Source organism: Chelonoidis abingdonii, chromosome 7, assembly GCF_003597395.2.
Source record: "Chelonoidis abingdonii isolate Lonesome George chromosome 7, CheloAbing_2.0, whole genome shotgun sequence".
Taxonomy (NCBI): domain Eukaryota; kingdom Metazoa; phylum Chordata; order Testudines; family Testudinidae; genus Chelonoidis; species Chelonoidis abingdonii.
In genome coordinates, this window is record NC_133775.1 from 58,009,127 (window position 1) to 58,031,979 (window position 22,853).

Here is a 22,853-nt window from a genome sequence, read left to right on the forward strand (position 1 = left end):
GGAGAGACAAGACAGAACTGAAGGCAGGGGGGGACCAAATCAGTATCTTAGATGACTGTATACTAATGTGAGAAGTATGGGGAATAAGCAAGAAAAACTTGAAATGCTAGTAAATAATCAACTATGACATAGTTGGCATCACAGAGACTTGGTGGGATAATACATATGACTGGAATATTAGTACAGAAGGGTCTTGCTTGCTCAGGAAGGACAGGCAGGGAAAAAAGGGAGCTGTTGTCTTATATATTAAAAATATATACAATTGGACTAAGGGTTGAGATGGAAATAGGAAACAGACTTGTTGGAAGTCTCTGGGTAAGGATAAAAGGGGTAAAACACAGGGTGATGTCATGGTAGGGGTCTACTACAGACCACCTTAACAGGAAGGAGAGGTGGATGAGGCTTTTTTTAAACAACTAACTATCATCCAGAACACAGGACGTGGTGGTGATGGAGGACTTCAACTACTCAGACATCTGTTGGGCAAACAACATAGCAGGGCACAGATTATCCAACAAGTTCTTAGAATGTATTGGAGACAACTTTTTATTTCAGAAGGTGGAGAAAGCCAGTAGAGGAGAGGCTGTTCTAGATTCAATTCTGACAAATGGTTGAGAATTTGAAAATGGAAGGCAGCTTGGATGAAAGCGATCATGAAATGGTAGAGTTCACAATTCCAAAGAATGGCAGGAGGGAGAACAGCAAAATAAAGACAATGGATTTCAAGAAGGCAGACTTTAGCAAACTTAGGGAGTTGGTAGGTAATATCCCCTGGGAAGCAAGTCTAAAGGGAAAAACAATTGAAGATAGTTGACAGTTTTTCAAAGAGACATAATTAAGGGCACAAGAGAAAACTATCCCACTGCATAGGAAAGATAGGAAGTATGGTAAGAGACCACCCTAGCTTAATCTGGAGATTGTCAATGATCTAAAAAGGAAAAAAAATAAAGTCCTACAAAAAGTGGAAGTAGGTCAAATTACAAAGGATGAATATAAACAACACAAGTATGTAGTAACAAAATTAGAAAGGCCAAGGCACAAAACGAGTTCAAACTAGCTAGAAATTGGACGTTTAACATAGTGAATGCCAGTGAAAATGAGGTAGGATCAGAGGCTAAAATAGGAAAAGAACAAGTTAAAAATTACTTAGACAAGTTAGATGTCTTCAAGTCACCAGAGTCTGATGAAATGCATCCTAGAATACTCAAGGTGCTGACTGAGGAGATATCTGAGCCATTAGTGATTATCTTTGAAAAGTCATAGAAGACTGGAGAAATTCCAGAAGACTGGAAAAGGGTAAATATAGCGCCAATCTATAAAAAGGAAAATAAGGACAACCCGGGGAATTACAGACCAGTCAGCTTAACTTCTGTATGCGGAAAGGTAATGGAGCAAATAATTAAGCAACCAATTTGCAAACATCTAGAAGATAATAAGGTGATAAATAACAGTCAGCATTGATTTGTCAAGAACAAATCATGTCAAACCAACCTGATAGCTTTCTCTGACACGATAAGAAGCATTCTGGAGAAGGGGGAAGCGGTAAACGTGGTATATCTTGACTTCAGTCGAGCTTCTGAAACTGTCTCACATGATCTTAGAAACAAACTAGGAACATGCAACCTACATGGAGCTACTATAATGTGAGTGCAAAACTGGTTGAAAAACCATTCCCAGAGAGTGGTTCACAGTCATGCTGGAAGGGCATAATGAATGGGGTCCTGCAGGGATCAGTTCTAGGTCTAGTTCTTTTCAACATCTTCATCAATGATTTAGATAATGGCATAGAGAGTGCACTCATGAAGTTTGCAGATGATACCAAGCTGGGAGGGGTTTCAAGGATTAAAATTCAAAATGATCTGGACAAACTGGAGAAATGGTTTGAAGTAAATGGGAAGAAATTCAATAAGGACAAATGCAAAGTACTCTATTTAGGAACGAACAATCAGTTGCACACATGTAAAATGGGAAATGACTGCCTAGGAAGGAGTACTGTGAAAAGGGATCTGGGGATCATAGTGGATCACAAGCTAAATATGATTCAACAATATAACAATGTTGACAAAAGAAAAAGAAAAAAAACCCATCATCATCATTCTGGGATGTATAAATAGGAGTGTTGCAAGCAAGAGACGAGTAGTAATTCTTTCACTCCACTCTGCGCTGATTAAGCCTCGACTGGAGTATTGTGTCCAGTTCTGGGCACCACATTTCAGGAAAGATGTGGACAAACTGGAGAAAGTCCAGAGAAGAGCAACACAAATGATTAAAGGTCTAGAAAACATGACCTACGAGGGAAAATTGCAAAAGTTGGGTCTGTTTAGTCTGGAGAAGACAGAGGGGACATAACAGTTTTCAAGTACAGAAAAGGTTGTTACAAGGAGGAGGGAGAAAAATTGTTCTTCTTAACCTCCGAGGAAAGGACAAGATGTGAGGGGCTTAAATTGCAGCAAGGGAGGTTGCGGTTGGACATTAGGAAAAACTTCTTAGCTGTCAGGGTGGTTAAGCACTGGAATAAATTGCCTAGGGAGGCTGTGGAAACTCCAGGTTAGACAAACCTGTCAGGAATGGTCTAGATAATACTTAGTCCTGCTATGAGTGCAGGGGACTGGACTAGATGACCTCTCGAGGTCCCTTCCAGTCCTATGATTCTATGATAAATATGCTTGTGGACAGGGCTTTAGGCCTAACGGCCCAAGTGAAAAAGCAGGGTACTCTGGCTGTTGTTGCAGAGACAAGGAAATCTACCATCTGTGCCTGAACATAATGAAAAAAGCATCAAGATCTTTAGAAGAGAAAGGACCTTCTTGAAGACTGAAGGGGAAATTTTCAAAGGTGCAAAGGGCAGTTAGGTACCAAATTTGTAGTGAAAGCCAATTGGGAACTGGACATCTGTGACATTTTGGGGTTCAACCCAGATCAGTAAGGGGTTTCGTCACTGCCTGCCCTGAAACTTGAGAGTACCTTAAATGCAATGCTGATGTGGCTAACAGCCTTGACACTAACAGCCAGCATACAAACATGCAGATCACACCCTGGCTTCTACCACCCAGTTACTTTTTTTAGGGTGACCCCAACACTCTCACAGTCCCAAATTTCCCCCCAAAAACTGTCTGCTCTGCAGTGTCCAGCCCTCGCCTTGATCATTTACAGAAGTGATCCATTTCACTGGTCCCTTAAAGAGAAAATACCTAGCAACTTATTACATTAACTGTGTTAAAGAACGCTATTTTAATCAAAGCAATGAATGGTTTATAGTAAAAATTAAACAACTTTGTTAAACAAGAAGTCACAGGTTTAAGTGATACCAAGTATAAGGAATAAAGATAGAAAAAGTCACAAGCAAACAAAACTAAAAATACGCTTCTAAAACTAAACCTGATTGTACAAGAGACTCTAGTTTGTTAAAAGATGTATTTCACAGCAAGTCTCTTTTTCCAGCATGGCTGACCAGACTGTGGTCAGCCCCTTCACAGAGCTCAAACTGCTCAGTTCCTTTATGTCTCCTTAGGTGAATGATGCTTTGAGCCCTGCAAAATGAAAACTTTCAAAATTTTTGCAAAATCCCCTTTCCTCCCCATTTTTTACCAGCTCCAATATTAATGGAAACCTGATTAATGGGAGAGTTCTTGGAATGCCGTGCTGCTTTGTGTGTTACTGACACTCCGCCACAAGGTTGTCTCTGCTGAAGGTAGGAGAATCCTCAGTAGAGGTTGTCTCTGCTGATCATCGTTCCCCCTCGGTTTTTCTGCTCTCTTTCTGAGGTCTATTTTGTGCCCCGTTCTGTGTCGAGTCATGAAGTTTAAGGCCAGAAGGGATCACCAGGTCTCTAGTTTGATCTCCTGTATATCACAAGCCACCAACACCACCCAGCACTAAACCCAACAACTGTACTTGTCCTTTTCTTCAGTTCTGGGCTTAGAAATGAGGAAAAGAGGAAAGACAAAGCTGGGCAAGAGGAAATAGGAACAAAAGAAAAAATAAAAGTAAAGAGAAATCTCTAAAATGGGGCCTTACATGCAGGGCTTGCCTGACAGAATTATTACCTCTTTGCTTCCTGGTAGGCAAAGTCACAACACTATAAGTACTTGACTGTCATTATTGGTAGGCTGGGAGAAGAGGAACGTACAACAAATTTCCTTGCCTCTATCACAAACACATTACACTGGTGGTTTCCAAATTGTGGTTCCCAGCATGCTGGATAGCCACATGGTGCTAGCTCTCCTTGTTTCCAGCTGCTACATTATATTTAATACAGCCAAAAGGACACACTTTACTAAGAATACTTTTCCAAGTAAGCAATTGCTGTAATTGTCACAGGATGTTACACAATTATGAATGGGAAGGAAAGAAGCCTGCAAGAGACTCTACTAACGTCTCATTTCAGACCATGAAAGTTTTAGAATCCCTGCCTCACGTTTAAATGTAATGAAAAACTAATGGGTTATTACTTGCATTGTTTTCACTTAACTGTATCCTGTTATAATGCAATAGCAAATATGTATATTGTAAATACCGCTGTAACTAAATAATCCATCAGACAAGAAAGAAGCCTTTTGAAATGCAAATGAAGAACTTCAACAGAAAAATGCTAATTTCAAAGCAAGAGGTCATCATGATGATTGGAGGCCAAAGCCTCAAAATGCATTCCTCACTCTCTGTCAAAGGAAAAGCCCATGTGAGCAGTGACGCTGTCAGCTTGATTTCTGTAAGAAGAAGCTTTAAGAATGGATTCAAGGAAAGAGCATTCATCTCTGGACTGTTTGGGATGTGTACCAGATGTAAGCGGAGATCCCAAAGACAATCTGGGTACCCTGAAAAGACTTTTGGGAAACTGGTAGTTTATTACATGACTGCCACCATTTGGAATTACAAAGAGTGACTCATTTGTGCATATATTTTACCTGCTTTAACCTCTTAATGCTCATTGCCTTTTCTTAGATAATAAACCTGTAGTCCATTTACAATAGAGTTGGCTGCTAGTGTAGTCTTTGGCGTAAGATATAGAATACCAACTGACCTGGAGGTCTCTTGGGATGGGGGGCAACCTTATGTGACATGATTTTTGGTTTGAGTGACCTTTTACCATAAAGTCCAGTTTGTCTGGGTGGCAAAGTCCCCTGGAGAATCCCAGGAGACTGTCTGTGACTCCATGGTAAGACTGGTAGTGATCTAGGAGTTTACACTTGTTACTGGCTTGATCAATTCTAATTACAGAACACACTACCAGCTTGGTGTGTCTGCCCTGCGGTTGGCACTCAGTTGTGAGCCACTCCAAAGCATGACAGACAGTATTCGAGTTGCAGAGATATATTTCTTAAATAAAAACTTATACATAAGAACACAGACGAAAACTAATGGAAATATTTCTGTGGCTCTTGGGTTTCTGAAGACAAATGTCTACCAAATTTGATTTGTTCCTTTAATGGACTATTGCCATGCTCCGGAAAACATGAAACTGGGTTTTTGAAATTCCAGTTAAATCATGTTCTATTTCTTTTTGAACACTGCTATTTAGCAAAGTCCCTGATTCAGTCAGTGATGCTGCCATGATCCAGTGTTTGTATTCTCACAATTCATCACCACAGAAACAAAAGTGGCAGATGCTGGAGGCTGATTAGTTAGCTAGCTGCTTAACAGTTTAAAGAGGTTTTAGCAAATATGTTTATAGAAAAAGTAGCCAAACCTTAGAAAACTTCTAAGCTAGAAGTTTCTCTCTTGGTTGCTTACGCTGCAGTGATAAGCTGAGCAACAATGTCACTGAGCAATGCCAAATCCTAAAGCAAACAGTATATCATAGAGTTTGTCTGTCTGTATTCTTCCGATGCTTCAGCTAAAATGGTGGTTGTTTTACCTCTGTTTCTTTGTGTGAGTGAGGTGGGATGAAACACAGGCTTGTCAGACTGTATTTATTAAAATATATGGATTAAAGTGTTTTAACCTTTTGACACCTGGATTCTTGTATGAAATCTGGAAGATCTCAAAACTATTGTACATTAGTGCCTGAATTTTCATCCTCATTTTACCTGATTCACTTTTTTGAATGTTTCCAATTGAGACTAATTTATAATAACTGAAAGCTGGTACAGTGAGCTGATGCAGACACTCAATAGCTGCATGTTCCATACCTAATGTGGCTGTACTTTAGCTTATTATAAATTATATTAGTTACAACACATATACTAATAAAGCCCAGATATCCCAGGATACTTGACCCTAACTTTAAATCCTTTACCTAGCTAGGGTGCAACTTTGTCCCTGGCGGAAGAGTGTTCCTAATGCTTTGCTGGAAATCTTCCACAGGTGAGAGAACAAAAGACCAAAGATATCCATGGTTTGAATTAACCGGTAATTTTATATACCAATTAAGGATATAGTTAAGATAAAAGCAATGTGTTGAGAACTCTTATGTTGCCAAGTGGACTCATCACAGACAAGTAAACCATTCAGTAAAATCACCCAAAGATCAACTTTAAAAAGCTTGCCCCCATGAGTTATCCTCCATCCCTGCACCAGCGTTGGCAGCATATATTGTTCAACACAGCTTACATGCAGAGGTATTATGGAAGCAGCAATGCTGCTCAATGCTAGTTTAGTGAACATGCTGGGGGAACCATGTGGCATAGCTGCTACCACAGTACTATGAAGAAGATATAGTCACTTTGAAATTACAATGCTATTTCAAACTCTGTACTGGTCTTAACTGCAGAACTCTTGAAAAAGCCAAGAAATGCTGTATCAGAATTCTGTCACAGGAAAGAGCTTAATCTATTTGGATTTCAGTATCACTTGTCACAGTGGAAACAACATTACTAAAGAATAAATACTTTGGTTCATCAAGGCAGAAAGCCAGTCCTTCTCCTAGAATTTGTGATGGGTAGGAATACCAATTTTGGTCCAAAGAAAAAAGGCTACCCTTTCAGTTATGCATTTTACATTGTAACAAATTCCCTGTTTAAATTAATGGTTTTAACTTTTCATGCTTCTCAACTTTCTCTTCTTACTCTCTCTACCCACACATAATGTTCTGTTTAAAAGTTATTCTGTTCATTGCAAGTACCCAAAAAAGACAAAAATGTAAGTGGACCATATGGAACTTAAATATAGTTCTAAATTGTGCATCTAGGATTAACTACCTTTTGTCAAAAGGTTCATGCCTTCTTTTGAGATATAACTAACAAACACTTTGTATTCAGGGGATAGAATACAATCAAACTACTGGATGCTTTTATCCACTGACCAGTATATGATCCACTCTGTCCCGTTTCTTGCGTCCAAACTTCATCATCTTCTGCCAATCTGTTTTGTGATTAGGTTCCTTCCTCAAGCTGAACAATTTTAGTACTTCAGCTACAATGAAACTCTAGGGGAAAGAAAAGAGTTAATATTGTATTTGAGGGAAGAAGTGAATCCCGTACAGAGCACCTGCCCTTCAAAATCTGATCTTAAAATACAGGGTGGATTTCTGTTTAACTGTGAAATGTACATTGCAGTGCAAGAGATTTACAATGGAAGCACTGAGCAATAACCCTATCTTAGAGGCAACATTATGCAGTACGTATACTATATTTAAAAAAGGGCTGAAATATTTTTTAGCCCTTAGAGCTTTGACTAACCATAGAGCACAACTTTCATTTAAACGATACAGTAAACTGGAGACTAAAACTAATTCAGTTTATGAAAGGACACTGTAGGAAAACAGGGTTAGAGACTGACAGGCCTTTATCCTTTTAACTTTATTCTTCCCTGCTATTAACCGTTCAGGGACAGCTATGTCTTGATAGACCTAGGTTCTGTCCCGGACTCTGCCAAAGATTAAATGTCTTATCTTGGGCAAGTTACTTTAAATGCAGTTCTACTCTGAAAAATAACTTAGGAAAAACAGCACTGGAGGCAGGGGATATTCCTTCTTTGTGTCCCAATGATTTCCATATGAGAAGTGCTAGTTTGACATGTTTTTTTCTAACATACAGCCCTGTAAATTAAATCTGGGTTCAGCAATAAGCTGAGATTTTTCTTTCTTGAGCATTACCACCAGTAATAAAAAGCCTGTAGACCCTCAGTTACAGTAGTGCACCCACTTCATCTTCAAATTATGCCTTTAGTCCATCTGTGCAACTCCACTGCCTTCACTGGGGTCAGCACAGGTGTATCTGATTGAAGTTAAGCATACAAATATAACGCACAAGAAAGCATAAAATCCAGCTCACTCCTTTAGCCCCAATCCCGCAACCAGATCCATGACAATAGACCCTTGCATAGAGTCCCACTGAAGTCCACATAGGCGTATGGATCTGCCAAGATAAATCAGATTGCAGAACTGAGGTCTGTTAGACCTGCAGTAAAGGAAATTTTTTAAAGTCACTAAAGTCAGCAAATACATCCCAGAAAGAGAGGGTGGTATATCTACTGAACAAAAAAACCAGCCATCTTTACATAATTGCTTTTCAGCAAACAGCCACTCTTGAAACCTCTTTGTGCTCAAATGCTACATCTGTTAAACTCCAGGTAATGCTTGTCTACCTACACATAGCATTCTGTGGGCTACAAATGAAAAAATGCTATATAAGCATTACATGATACGAGGACAGTCTCAACTTAATAGCATCTTTCCTACCTTGATCTCATCAAGGTCATTTGGATCTTTTACTCGCCGAAAGTAAGTGGAGGTAATTCTACATGGTTTCATCCAAATAGGTTGATTCAGATTAGGATCCTCAGCAAAGATTTCCCGAAAAATCTCTCTCGTCAAGTCAAATACCGCCTTGACAAAAAGAAAAAGGTCAAAATTAAAACTTCAGCTTCTGAGGGCAAGTATCCAGGGGATGAGATCAGTGTTCCCCAGGGTTGTACCTGTTTATAGACCTGTTTGCTTATAGTCTCCATGTCCTGCTCTTTGGTGGTATTACCAAAGTCTATGGGAAGGCTGATATTCTGAAGATCATGACCCAGCTCTTTCAACTTCCACAGCTCCTCAGCTGCTGCATACACCATGACTTCTACTTCCACTGCAGTATGTGGAACAGCCAAAGGCTCCTCACATGGCTTAGGTGGCACTTTTTGTGGCTCTGTCTTGGGCAGCACCGCTGATTCTTCAGTTTGCTTCTGCAGGACCTTGTGGGAGTTCAAGCCAAAGTCCTCATCAAACCAGTCTTGATCATCTCCTAACACATTTAGGAATTCCCGGCTGATCTCCAGTTCTGCCAGCCTCTTAGCAAGCTCTTCCTGTCCGCTGGCACCAAACACTGGACTCTCCTGTGAAATAAGAAACAGAATTACAGAGTTACTATTCAAAGCAGTAATGTACTCTATTGACCAACAAACTCTTCTTATAATTCGATTTTGAAATGTACTTCTGATATGATTGTCAGTGTTCATAAAGCCCTTTTGAATAATTATCTCAAAAACCCCAAACCAGTGGAAACATTTGATTCTACTCATAAAACTGCACTTTCATCATTTCTTCCCCAATGTTTTTGAAAAATTACTGTATTAGGGAGTTTACAACAGAGAGAAGCATTTTTTAAAATAGATCATCTGTTCTTGTTGCTCATTCTGCCCTGAAACCAATTTGTTTGTAAGGGGTTGGGTGGCTGACCAGTTTGGTAATGGAATATGTAACTTTTCACTTCATTTACCACCAGTATCAATCTAGCTTAAATCAGTAGACTAAAAGCAATTACAAGCTGACGGCTGTTTGGTGGCATATGTGAAAGTGAGCTGGTGCTTTCTGTGATAGTAACATATTGAGACTATCACCACAATCATCAGCTTTATTAAGAGCCTCAGCAAAGAGCCCATGTTTTATATTCTTACCCTTAGAGGTGGTTCTGGGGAAGCTTGAACTTCCACTGTTCATGATATATCTGTCCAGTGGATATAAAACTTCACTTATCAGAGAGCTGTTAACCCTGCACCTTTAGCTGCTTGACATCTTAATGATCCCTATAGCAACTAACTGTAAGGTCAGAGGATGATTATTATATATGGAGAGTAAGCAGAAGCAAACTTACTCTTCAAATACAAGAGTTGCATTCATGCAGATTCAATTAGGAGTATGAAAAACAGGGTAGGCTAATACAGGAAAGATTATATATGTAAGCAGAATGCTCTCTAAGTAGAATGTTTTTCAGTTTTTCATGTGATGTGAGTAGGTGTTTCATACATCTTTGTAAATCCTCAAAATGTTTCAGAATGTACCATAAAGTGAGACACACACTGGAGGTCATTTGACAACACTTGGGAGAAACAAAATTGGTAGAAAACAAAATCTTCAGATTCAATAATTATCCAAAACAAACAAACAAACAAACAAACAATATATTAGCTTCTGAAATCAATGCAAGCTATATACTCACTGGTCTGGGACACATATCTGGAGAGGAAACTTCTTCTCTTTCATCTTCCAATTCAGAACTTAAAAAAAAGTTCTGCAGGTCCTTTGCTACCTGCTCCTCCATATGCTGGGCTGGGGTTCTGGATGATAATTCCTCTTGAACATCACAGAGCTCCTGCTTGCTAAAATGAATCTTCTCATTCCTGATCTTCTTGATTTGCTGTAGCTGATTGACAGTGTCCTTAACAAAATCCTTAAGTAGACTGTCTGTCAACAAGGAGACCTTTTCTAGCTGGTCTTTTGACTTCTCTTCCTCTCCAAGAGGCAGCCTAAGTTGAGCTTCTAATTGATTCTTTTCCTTGGTCAATAGGTCCAGAAGTGGAGTTGCAAGCTTTTCCAAAACTCCAGAAGAAAAATTATCTGACTTTTCAGTACATTCCTCCCTTGAGGACTGCTGCCTCTCCAGCTTTTCAGACAATATACCATCTGAGGTACCTTCCAATAGAATGGTGGCAACATTTTCTATAGTAGAAACAGACGGTGCATGGACAATCTCATCTTTTACAGCATCTTTCAGACAGTCTACCACAGACTGCTCTTTGGCAAGTGGTCTAGCAGCTGTGAAAACCTCCTTTATATGGTTTACTTCGGAACTGGAGTAATCATCAACTTTTTGCCCAACAGAGGCTTCTAAAGCAGTCATGCCTGGTGGAGCTTTACCTTGGGACGATTTCTCAGTTGTATCTCTTCCCTTGCTTTCTTCACCTTTGCCAGATTTGGAACTTTCTTTGTCTTTCTGCTTGGATTTGTGGTGCTGATCCAATCTGTCATCAAAGAATGAGTCTTCATCTTCATTCGTGTCTATACAGGCATCAAAACTTTCTAAAATGTGAGAGATCTTTTCAGGAGGAGCAAAAATACCATGCTTTTCCTTACAATCAAAATATTTAATACCATCATAAGTCCCATTGTTGTTTCCTTCAGGTTTATCCAGCTCCACACCAGCCCAAAACCCTTTGGCAAAACTGGTCAGACCTTTGAATCGCAGTGTTCCAGGCTGGACATTACTCACAAGTATCCTGTCACCAACGTTGAAATTTACCAGTGTATTTGCTTCTTCTGTGATGGAAATTGGGACAAAAAGTGGTGATTCAATGGGGGCTTGTTCTTTCTCCACATCACTGCGTTCTTTATTTTTTATGAGCTCTGTTGGTGACTTGAGTTCTAATAATCTCTCTGAATACACACTGCCAGAGACAGAGAGAGACTTGTCACTGAGATATTCACTGATTTCATCTTCACTGCCAAGGCTTGTGGATCTGCTTCTAGGGGGTTTTGTATGTTGTGACTTCTCTCTAAGTGATTGAGAATCTTTTCTGTGCGGCAATGTAGGCATCTCAAAATCATCTTTGAAAGATTCAGCAGAAGGAGTTTCTTCAACTGATGTCTCTTTTCTGGGGGAGGACCCCACAAAATCTTCAGAGTATGATGGCTCTTTTTGAGTAAAAACTTGTTCTGGAAGAGAGAAGTCTTTTTCCTGTGCCAACTTGCTCAAGCTGAGAGAGGACTTTTCTGATCTGTCACTTTGATCACTCTCTACATCATCTTTGATTGTCTGTTTCTGTTTTGAGATCTCTTCTCTACTCTGAATATTTTCAGCAGTCAAGCTAAATAGTTCCTTCTGAGACTGTTCAGTGTCAGAGTGGAGGTCTCTCTTTGGAAGGACTTCTGGTAAGCTTTCCTGGTGTATCTCTAGCATCAACAAGGCACCAGAACTCTCTGAATGTTTATTATTAGCATCTTCAACCTCGGATTCTTCTGATTTTATGTACTCCATCTCCTCTTGTATATCAGATTTGTGATTGGACACAATATCGTCACTGGATACATCTTCTGACTTGCTCACTAACACATGGGATATTCTGCCACCATCTCTTAGATCTTGGAGAAGAGCTGATGAGGGCACACTGTCCAAGGAATCACCAGATTCAGCTCTGGATCTCCTTGGTGATTTGAAGACTGGGGATAGGGTTTGGGAAGGTTCTTCTGCATGAACCTCTGAGTCAATGAGTCTCTTGATGTGTACAGACACAGATCTCTCAGCATCTTAAATTAAAAAAAATTAATCATCACAATACTAAATCATCCAGAATAATCTTTTGATATCTTTTAATCCTATCAGAGCAAGATGTGATCAGGAATGCCTGTTATTTTACTGGGAAACTGCAGCCAAAGTTAAACAGCTGTTCAGTCAAAAGATTTGAGACAAAAGGATATTAACAGGGATCTGTGAAAGTTTCACAGGCTCCTGGACTGTTCTGTAAATAATAACAGCATCCTCTGTATTCCGTATGTATTATGTTTCCATAGCTTTCTTTCTAACCTCCTACCTCTGCTGCTGTTCTGTGAAGAGTTTATTATTGAGGAATGGGACACTGTTATAGGAGGTAAAAGCTCAGGTATTTGTCTGGAGGTCACAAAGCTAAACGAGGTTATAAATGTATGTGAAGAGATAAACATTAATAGTAAACCACTGAAAAATATCTGAACAAAAGAAGAAAATCTTTAATTGTTTTTGGCTTTTTCAAGGGCAGTGTTCTCAAATTATATGATGCTGGGAAACACAAAAGGCAAAAAGAAAAACAGTTGTCATACTTTTGATGTTTCACATAAGTCTCAGCAAGGGTAGAACCAAATATTAGTGGTTCAGCACATTGTTTGCTTTTGCTGTCTCCTAAGTTGAAGTGATAGAGCAAGAAGAAAAAGCCAAGATGCTATCATTTTGTCTTAGTTAAAATATTCTTCTAAAATTTACCATTTTCTTTCCACTACGTTTTGGCTGTTTATTATTAAGGTCTCTTAAAAGAAGAGACCCAAATAAGATGCTTTACACCTAAGGGGAGGAACAGTGAAATTTGTTGTTCAGAAGATTAATGTTAGAATCAAAACAAATGTAAATGTGAAAAAAAATACAACTATAAAGAAAAAGTGTGTACTATCCATTCAATTTTGACTTAACCACTCTCTCTCTAAATCCCTTCTCACCTTGCAGCAAACAGTCAGAGATTATGAAAGAATGGGTATTTTTAAAAACATAGGGAATAGAATTCTTCAAGATTTATGAAAGGACGTCTCCATCTGCAGCATTTATTTTCCAATTACATACCAACATGCTCTGCAATGGATTCCAAAGATACTCTGGACCACTCTGACTCAGTCAGTGATTTCCAATTCTTGGTTGCCTCAGGCCTAGGGTTGAAAAGTCAATAAAGTGAAGCACAAATGTTCCAGATGTTGGAATTGCTAGTCATAGTGTAAGTGCAAACAGCAATAATTAAAGACTCTTGTATCCCAATGCAAGAGTGCATTAAGGGTGAGATGACTGTAGAAATTAATTATAGACTCATAGACTTTAAAGTCAGAAGGGACCATTACGATCATCTAGTTTGACCTCCTGCATAATGCAGGTCACAGAATCTCACCCACCCACTCCTGTAACAAACCCCTAACCTATGTCTGAGTTTTTGAAGTTCTCAAATCATGGTTTAAAGACCTCAAAGTGCAGAGAATCTTCCAGCAAGTGACCCATGCCCCATGCGTGTAAAAGGTACAAGTATCTATGAATGGGATATGATACATTCTGGGGAGGGTTTCTTTCTAATAAAGATTAGCTTAGTAAGAAATATTACCCTCTGCAGTTGAGAGCATGTAAACCTACTACTGAGAGGCCAATGGGATTTTTAGCACCAGGTCTTGGGGTGGGAAACAGAACCATAAGGAGATGAACCAAGAGGTGTAGTGGGCTAATGCACTGTTTACCTCTGAAACCCTGGATTGTAAACTAGGTTTAAGTTATAAGTATGAATGGTTTCTATGGTGAGGGGATGTGGGGGAAGGGCACTTGCACAGGGAGCCAGGAAGAGAACTGTCCAGCTCAGAAAGCCATCCATAATATTTGTCACAATTCCATATAGCCAGGAGCTGCTGCTGCTCAGAAAAACCTAGATTAGGACACCGGGATGAGATAGAACAAGAATAGAATACCCTGACACTGTGCATGGGAACTTTATACAATGCTTGTCTGTTTGACGATGTGTTTGCTGACTGGGCTAGCATAAGGCATCAACACACTGCCATTCTCCAACGGCCTAGGGAGCTGTGGTCTTCAGGTTTCCTCCCTGTGATTTTCCCCTATACCAATGATTGCTGCACTTTCTGAGATAGCATCAACTTTCCCTCTCCCCTCAAAATGCTATTGAGTGTTCACACACACACACATACACATTTTTGTTTAGTTGCAGATAGATTAAAGTTCTCCAAGTACATAACAGAGATCTATTCTCTTGAGGAACAGAGAAGCTTGCACACATTGTACTTTTCTGACATGTTCATTCAGAAGTATCTTCACACAACTACTTTATATAACTGTAGCACATTCTGGAAAAGGCATTTGTACAGTTGACCTAGAAAAATGCTATCAAGGTAATGTTAAATTATAAAGAGTTCCAAGTTACCTATGGAGTGGAGGTGGCTTGATTTTAGGTTTTTCAGTAGACGAGGATGGAGTTTTAATCTGAGGTTTAGCTGTGGGTGATGCCTCCAGGTCTTGGCTCAGCTCTGCTTCAGTCTTCTTTATGAATTCATCATAAGACTGAGTGTGAAAAAGTTAAGATTGTTAATTTTCCAAATCACAACTTCTTGGAAGAATCAATCAGCAAACAGAAGTTATCAAATGAATAAAGCGCATCCTTTCCTTTTAGAAGACTGCTCTCAAAGCAAGAAGTTTTCATGTGCGTATGGACAAATAACTTATTTGCACAAGTAACAGCTCTTCAGTTGCAAGTGGCTGGAGTTTTAATATTTTATTATTACAGACTCCAACAGTGTCTGTCAAGTCTGAGTCAATATACAACTAAAAAAAACCAAAAACAAATCCAAAAACCCAACCTCCCTACATCATTCTATTGGTGGATTAGCCTGAAGAGGATAGCCCGTCATATCAGTACCATATGGGCTACTATAGAATTATTGGAAATATTTAAACCACTACCAGAATGGTGGTGCTGCTGTCATAACAAGGTCCATCAATAAGCCCAAGAGAAAGGATTTCTTCAACAACTGACTGTAATATACCAATTCATATTATGCTAGCAGTTTGACTTGTTACTTAGCCCTTCTAACTGTTCCTAACCTCTAGCTGTTTGATCAAACTGGCCTCCTGGGCTTTCAGCCTCTCCTTCTGCCTCTTCTTTTGTTCCTTTTTCAGCTGATAAACAACAGACTTCCTCTTCCGTAGCTCATCTTTTAGGGCCCTGATCCGGCTTTCAATGTCACTCTGGTCAGATGTGGTTTCTGAAAAAGAAAGCTTAGTTTTAATCCTCAAATAACCTCACACATGACAAGTATTGCTATCCAAAGTACAGAATCTTCAGTTAATGAATTTAAATTACATCACATAAAATATTAGTAAAATAATTTATTTTTAACATGCTCATCTCATCAAAATAAATACTTCCTAAGTAAGCATCTCTTATTTTAACAATATCACATCATATATGGTAAGGAAGAAAAACGCTACACCAGACCGTACTGAGTTTGGCAAAGACATGATGTATAAAATGGTTATGTTCCTAGTTATCTTGTACATTCTTAAAAAGCCAAAGTCACTTAACTTTGTGATTCCTACACTGAAAGAAGGCATCAGAGACAATGCTGAATAACCAAGATAGATAACTTTCAAACACAGCAGAAATTCTATGATACAAAAGGGACACAATTAAACAAACGCATGTCTTGGGTGGACTCTGTGCTTATCCTGCAGGTATATTTCAGAAAATCTATACAAGCTGGTATATGCAAACACATTTAAAAATAGTTTTAAAAAATAGAAAAGGTAAAAAGTGTAAAGTGAATGAACATCTTTCTGCCCTCATATAGCACATGTAATCTGAGAATCCCAAACTGCTTTAAAAGATCGGTATTTTTATACTTATTTTGCAGATAGAAAAACTGAGGGACAGGACAGTTAAGTGAATTGCCCCAGGTCAGCATGTCAGTGGCAGAACAGGAAGTAGATTTGAATCCTCTTAATTCCCTGTCCCATAGCCTAATCTATAGTCTAGACCACACAGAACCGAGATGCTGAAAGTGCAGGCACTGTTAAATAAACAAAACCAATGCATAAGTATTTTCTCCATTTAACATGCATATTAGCCTACTCAATGACAAACTTAGAGCATGTCTGCACTTGGGGCTGGGTGTGATTCTCATCTTCAGGAGACAAACTCACACTAGCTTTCATTGAGCTAGCACGCTACTAACAGAAGGCAGGACAGGCTAGCTGCCCCAAGGATGTGCCTAGGGTTTTTCAGGGGCACATATTCAGAATGACTAGCCTGTCCTGAAGCTCATGCTGCTGAAGCTTCTTTCTAGTTTTAGTGTGCTAGCTTGATGAAAGCTAGTGTGAATTTGTCTCCTGAAGATGGGACTCAGACCCCCAGCTCTAAGTGTAGACATACCCTTATGCTATGAAGGTGACATAGAATGGACTGAATCTGATCTACAGAAGAATATCAGGATTGAAACTTAGCTCTACGTTCAGAACTATGTTGTGTGCCTAGAATGCAAATGGTTAATTTATAGATGAGAGAAATGTGTTTCACATATATATTTTAGATATAAGTATCTGAAAGTCATTGCCTCCTCTCCCTGCTTAGCAGTAAGTAAGTTCAGGCTTCCGTGTTTTGTTAAGGACATCACAGACACACACAGCACAAGCATCCAGTAACCTTTACTCAGTTCTCATTCATTCAATTCAATGAGCACTTGGTCTGGATAAAGACGTAAGAATTTGTCATTAACTGCTGGGAAACAGTATTTTAATCTTATGTTTTTCAGTGTGACACTTTTTAATGGTTTAAGAATGTATATATTTTTAAAATTTGTGTTTAAAAGCTTTTAAATTCACCTTAAACACTCTTATGCTACATGAGGTATTATTTTAATGGTGAGTATTTAATTTGTAATAGTATGGTCCAGAAGTAAACTAGGTCTCTAGCAAAACTACAGATGGTGTACAATAAGACCACCAGGTTTTAAATCTCCTGGACTAAACAAATTCACTAGGACTGGAGGATGACTAGTTAAGTTCAGTTAGAAAGAGAAGCAGTTTGATCATGGTAGTAATTTTAACTGTTAAACCCTCCTGTTTGACAACTTATTTCTGGAGTTCTCACACTTACGGGGACAGAGAACCACATCTTTAGAGAGATTGTCTCATGGGCCACCTTACATTCCATTCACAACTGCATGGATCACTTATGCTTCTAGTCTCAATTTTGCAGACCACCTAGTATGTCATTCATAACAACAATATCCCTGTGGTGAATGTAGCCACTGCTCACTTGAACAAATATTTTCCTTTTCCTTTAAAAAGGAAATCACATGATTTCCTTTTGCAATTTCATTACCATCCATTCTGTTCCTCTTCCCCTCCCCCAAGATTCCCTACTGTCTGGTCGTCCAATCCTCCTGGTGGTCCTCTCCCTCTACTCTATTGGAAGTCATGCTCAGCTGATTGATTTCCTTCTCCACAGTAAAGTCGTCGCTATTAATATAAATGTTTTTGTATTTCTGTAATGACCAAGGCCCAGTCAAGACTGTAAATGCATAGAAAGGCATGGTCTTATTGTCTCATTGATTCCTTGTGCATCCCCATCTGTCTGTATCTATCTGTTGTGTCTTGTTTTATACCTAGACTTGGTCTACCCTATCTACTTATGCCAGTATAACTGTGTGTAGATTTTCCATACCCCAGAGTGTTGGACTTATACCGACCTAACTCCATGTGTGGACAGCACTATGTCGACCAGAGATGCTCTCCTGTCGGCATAGGTAGCATCTTCTTTAAGCGCTACAGCAATGCAGCTCCAATGGGCAGTTGCACCACAGCAGCGCTGTAAGTGTAGACAAGCCCTTAGGCTGTAAGCTCTTTGGAGCAGGAGTCTGTTCCGTGTCTGTAAAGCACCTAGCACAATAGGGTCCTAGTCCATGACTGGCACTACCAAAATACAAATAAATATTATTAATAGTTTTCAGTATAATTTACAGTCCCATTGGCAATTCTCCCTGGTGGCTGAAAACTTCAGCCTCAGGGGTGCTCCTGTTTCCTCTCCTCCTTCTGTGTAGCAGCAGCCCCTAGTAGAGGCAGCTTCTAGCCACTTTTACAGGGATCCAGACCATTTGCTGCAATGAAGAGCATACATGACTATAAAACCAGCTGAAATTAAGAAGAAAAGGTCAGCAGCACCAGGTGATCAGCTAGCTCTTCATGGCACAATAGCAATTTACACTTCATATCGATAACCAGTGTCTCATTTCACCAAAGGGAGCAACAGTAAGTAACAGTAAGGTATTTCACTACCAGCAGCTAGTAAATGTGATGCATTCCTTTTTCAGTAAAGTTTTGTAGTTAAATATTTATGAAAGTGTTTTTAAACAAGCAGTCCACAAAATACATGTGGTGTGCGTGTGACAGGAAGAATGTGATCCCTCCTTATAGTCCGAGGTAGTGTACCTATTTTCCAGCAAGTATCTTGATTACAATTAATTCCTCCTGCTTAAGTGAAAGTAACTTCCCATTAATTAAGGCCCAAATGCAGGTTTTGTATAAAGCAAGTTTCTACAAAGCCTAATAGGAATCTGTTGCCATGACATTTGAAAAATTTTAATGCATTTTTTTAAAGGAACAGCTTTCCTCTAAAGTGTTTTCAAGTATCAGTAGCACATATGAACCAGAAATAAATTATAAACAAACATGAAATTGACTATTCTATTTTCATGGTTCAAGCTGACAAAAAAATGCAGAAGTGGAAACAAACAGTGAATGGTGAGAAGTAAATTAATTTTTAAAAAGTCTTTACTTATCTCAGACATCAGTTACAACGCAAATAAATCTGCAATATCTATTTTTAACTCAACAATGTCTTTTTAATGAACCAAGATGATTTTACATATGGTGTGGGAAAAAGGGCAACAATGCAGACCAACATTAGAATGCAGTGATGCATCCCCAAATCCCTCCTCCAGCTGACATCAGTCTTAGTCTCTCCATCATATTTTAAAATACCAAATACTTGAAAGACTATTTATTTCAAAAGAGCTCATTATGATCACTGTTGGCCCCCCATATTCATTATTTTTAATCTATTCATACTGATATTTTATTTGGTTTTCTCTGTTTCAACTTTAAGAGAACGTTATCAAGTTATTGCATGTTTTAATTATGTTGCAGTGCCCTGAAGGTGGCACGCTATTAAAAATTAATCAGTGTGAATGTGTTTATTTTATGTATTCATTTTTATATCAAAATGGAATACACTTGTCCTGACAGGTCCTGTTATTTTCTAGTGCACACAAAAGCTGTTATAAGATTATTAAGATTGCTAAGTCAAACATTGAAAAGCTAGGAAATGTCAGAATTAAGGTTGCCTATGCAACCTCAATTTAGTGCTTTTTTTCTTATTCTTTATGATACATGTTTAATGTACATGATTACACACTATTTTTTCCATGTGACCCCCACCTCATTCAGTGTACAGGATGGACCTGCTGTGGAGATATGTAGAGGACCCCTGCTTCATTTGTTGCAGAAGTTGGAAGGTCTGCAGTGAATGAGGCAGGAGATTGCAGAAAAAGAAGGGATGATCTCATAGTTAAAGGCAATCAAATGCTGGCCCAGAGAACTGAACTCTATCCCTGTTCTCCCAGAGTTCCTGTCTCATGTCAGGCAGGTCACTTACACCAAACCTCTCACACATGGTCACTAATTAGATGTTCCTCATTTTCTGGGTGCCTAAGGTGAGACCCTGGAGTTTGATTTGCAGAAGTGTTGAGTGCTCACAGCTGCAGCTGAAGTCAATGAGAGCTGTGCTTTGAGCACAGAAAGTGCTATGTAATGAAAAGTACTCTGAAAAGCAGGTCCTAGGTGCCTCAAACTGGGGACCCAAAATTAGTGGACACCTTTGACCTTACTGTCTGTGCCTCACTTCCCCATCTATAAAATGAGGATAATACCACCTTCTCTTCACATAGGGAAGTTGTAAAAATGACAGCGTTTGTGAAGTACTCTGATACTATGTGATAAGCACTACAGAAAAGTCCATGAATGAATTAATAATTCTGTCTTCAGAGCAGGGTTTGAATAGTGTCCAGCAAATGAGGCTTAAGGCCACACAATGCACAATGAAAATAAAATAAAATATTGAATAGCTGCTCATTACATGAGCACCTTCCATCTTGTTCACTTGTGGATGCAAGGGTCATGTGAAAAAATAGTACACGATCATGTATTAAAGACTGTATCATAATGCATACACACGAGGAAGACAAATTAAGGGTGCACAGGTAACATTAATTCTGGCTTTTCCTAGCTTCCGACTGCTTCACTGTGCAACCTTAATGTTCTTGTGTGTAGCATTTTTGTGTGTAATCTCCTAGATTTTTAAAAGGCAAGCTGAAAAACCGCAAATTCCATCATGTGGCATCATACTGTCACTCATATAGGTCCTCAACAGGGCTGGAACCGTTAGATACACCACAGAAACCTCTTCCCTTTGAGCTAACAGCGTAACTGATAGCATCAGTAGGTTGTCATCCTTTATATGGATCAGCACTAGAGGGAGATGAGACACTTTGCCAGTGGGTTCCACAGGTATTACTGACAGCAGAGGACAGGTGAGACTTAGGCATCTTGGTTTCTAGTCCAAGTTCTGGAAGGTAGCACATCTAGTGGGCACAGATTCTTCTGTCCCTTCAAACCTGTCTCAGTCCCATCTCTTTCCCCCCTAGTACCTTGTCCTGGTCCCATTCTCTTCACTTAGCCAGTCGCAGTCTTCAGCTCTCAGGCTTCTCTTCCCAGTCCCAGTGTCCTTGCCCAGTCAGTCCCAGAATCCCTTCTGGACTCTTCATCCCAGTCCTGCCCCTCTAAGCACCTTACTCCCAGTCCCAGTCCCCCGCACCCTGTCTCTCTTCTTCCCTCTGTATCCTCATTAGCTTTCAATCCCAGTCTTCCTCCCTGGGCTCTTTGGCCTATCTCAGTGTCTCTCTCCAACCTCCTAGCTCCTTATAGCAGTTGTTTTACCCAGCCACTCCCAGTTCTCTTGCCTCAGAACTTTTGGAGATCCTAGCTGCTAAACCAGGAGTCTCAAACACGCAGCCCGTGGGCTGCATTGTGGCCTGCCATAGGCATTGACTCCACCGGCAGCCAAGCTCCCCTCTCCCCCCGCATGCCACGTCCCTGCTCCTCCACCTAACTCCCAGTGCTTCCTGTTGCCAAACAGCAGTTTGGCGGCACTTAGGACTTTCCAGAAGGGAAGGGGAAGAAGTGGGAACGTGGTGTGCTCAGGGGAGGAGGTGGAGAAGAGGCAGGGTCGGGGCCGGGATTTGGGGAAGGGGTTGGAATAGGGGCAGGGAGGGGGCGGAGTTGAGGCAAGGAAGGGATTGGAATGGAGGCGGGGCATTAGAGTTTTAAAAAAGTTAATACATTGACTTTTAATAGCATACTATATTACTCTTCATTTTTTTTTTTCACTTTTGACTATACTTTTGACTATACTTTTGTATCGTTATATGGAAAGGTTTCAGTGATGTGGCCCTCAGGCCAATGTACTATTCCTCATGTGGCCCTTGTCTTGATTTGAGTTTGAGATTCCTGTGCTAAACTCTAGGAAGTCTCTATTGAGCATGTGTGTACTGATTTTTCCAAGGCTTATAACTTGGCCAAATTTGGGTGGATTTCTATAGGGAAGGCAAAAAGGCATATTCTTAACACAAAGGCAACCCCTCTGTCAAATTTCAAGTCCTTGCTCTAAAGTCCTTGCTCTACAGCTTCTCAAAAAAGTGCGCCAGAATTTTTCTATATGGGTAAAACAATGTATTTTTCCCTAGCCTTGATTTCAGAAACACCTGAACCATTTTGGCTGAAATTTTCTAAGAAAATTCAGTCTGAAGCAGATATCCAGCATGGAAAATTGCAGCCCAAATGGTTAAAGTTTATCAAAACTGCAAGCAATTAAACACACGGTCTTATAATGGAAATATCAGGCAACCGTAATAGATTGGTATTACCGGCTCCACCCATAATATACTATGCCAGGTGTTAACTTTTTTGCATTGGAGGTGGCCGACACTTTCTGCTGTTTGTATATAAGCACACACAAATTCTAAATTCAGGATTAATTTTAATGCAAGTCATTTGCTGTCAGAGGAATTTTGCTTCAATTTTCTCCTTTTCCATTTTTTAAAAACGACAATTCCTTACTGGTAAAGATTGTCAGGTAGAGCAACTAAGAGGATGATAAACTATATCCTACAATGCAGATAAAGCACAGACATACAACTCCAGTGCAAGCTTCCCTACAATGAAGGTGGCATTCTGACACTCACAAACTGCAGAATGTCCCTGGATGTGAATAACTAAGTCAAAGTATTCCGAACAGAGGTTCCCCAAGTCAGTAAC

At 39.6% G+C, this 22,853-nt stretch overlaps 1 protein-coding gene across 3 annotated transcripts in view; it reads right to left on the reverse strand.

Annotated features, from left to right (window-relative positions):
- CEP350 (centrosomal protein 350) overlaps positions 1–22,853 on the reverse strand; it is a 166,940-nt gene that overhangs the window by 8,778 nt on the left and 135,309 nt on the right. For all 3 annotated transcript variants that reach the window (XM_075067898.1, XM_032796177.2, XM_032796172.2), the window contains 7 exons: positions 15,528–15,688; positions 14,851–14,987; positions 13,503–13,585; positions 10,359–12,442; positions 8,854–9,255; positions 8,618–8,764; positions 7,241–7,363 (listed from right to left, as the gene is read on the reverse strand). In XM_075067898.1, the coding sequence (XP_074923999.1) occupies positions 7,241–7,363; positions 8,618–8,764; positions 8,854–9,255; positions 10,359–12,442; positions 13,503–13,585; positions 14,851–14,987; positions 15,528–15,688 (3,137 nt within the window). The remainder of the gene's footprint in view (positions 1–7,240; positions 7,364–8,617; positions 8,765–8,853; positions 9,256–10,358; positions 12,443–13,502; positions 13,586–14,850; positions 14,988–15,527; positions 15,689–22,853) is intronic.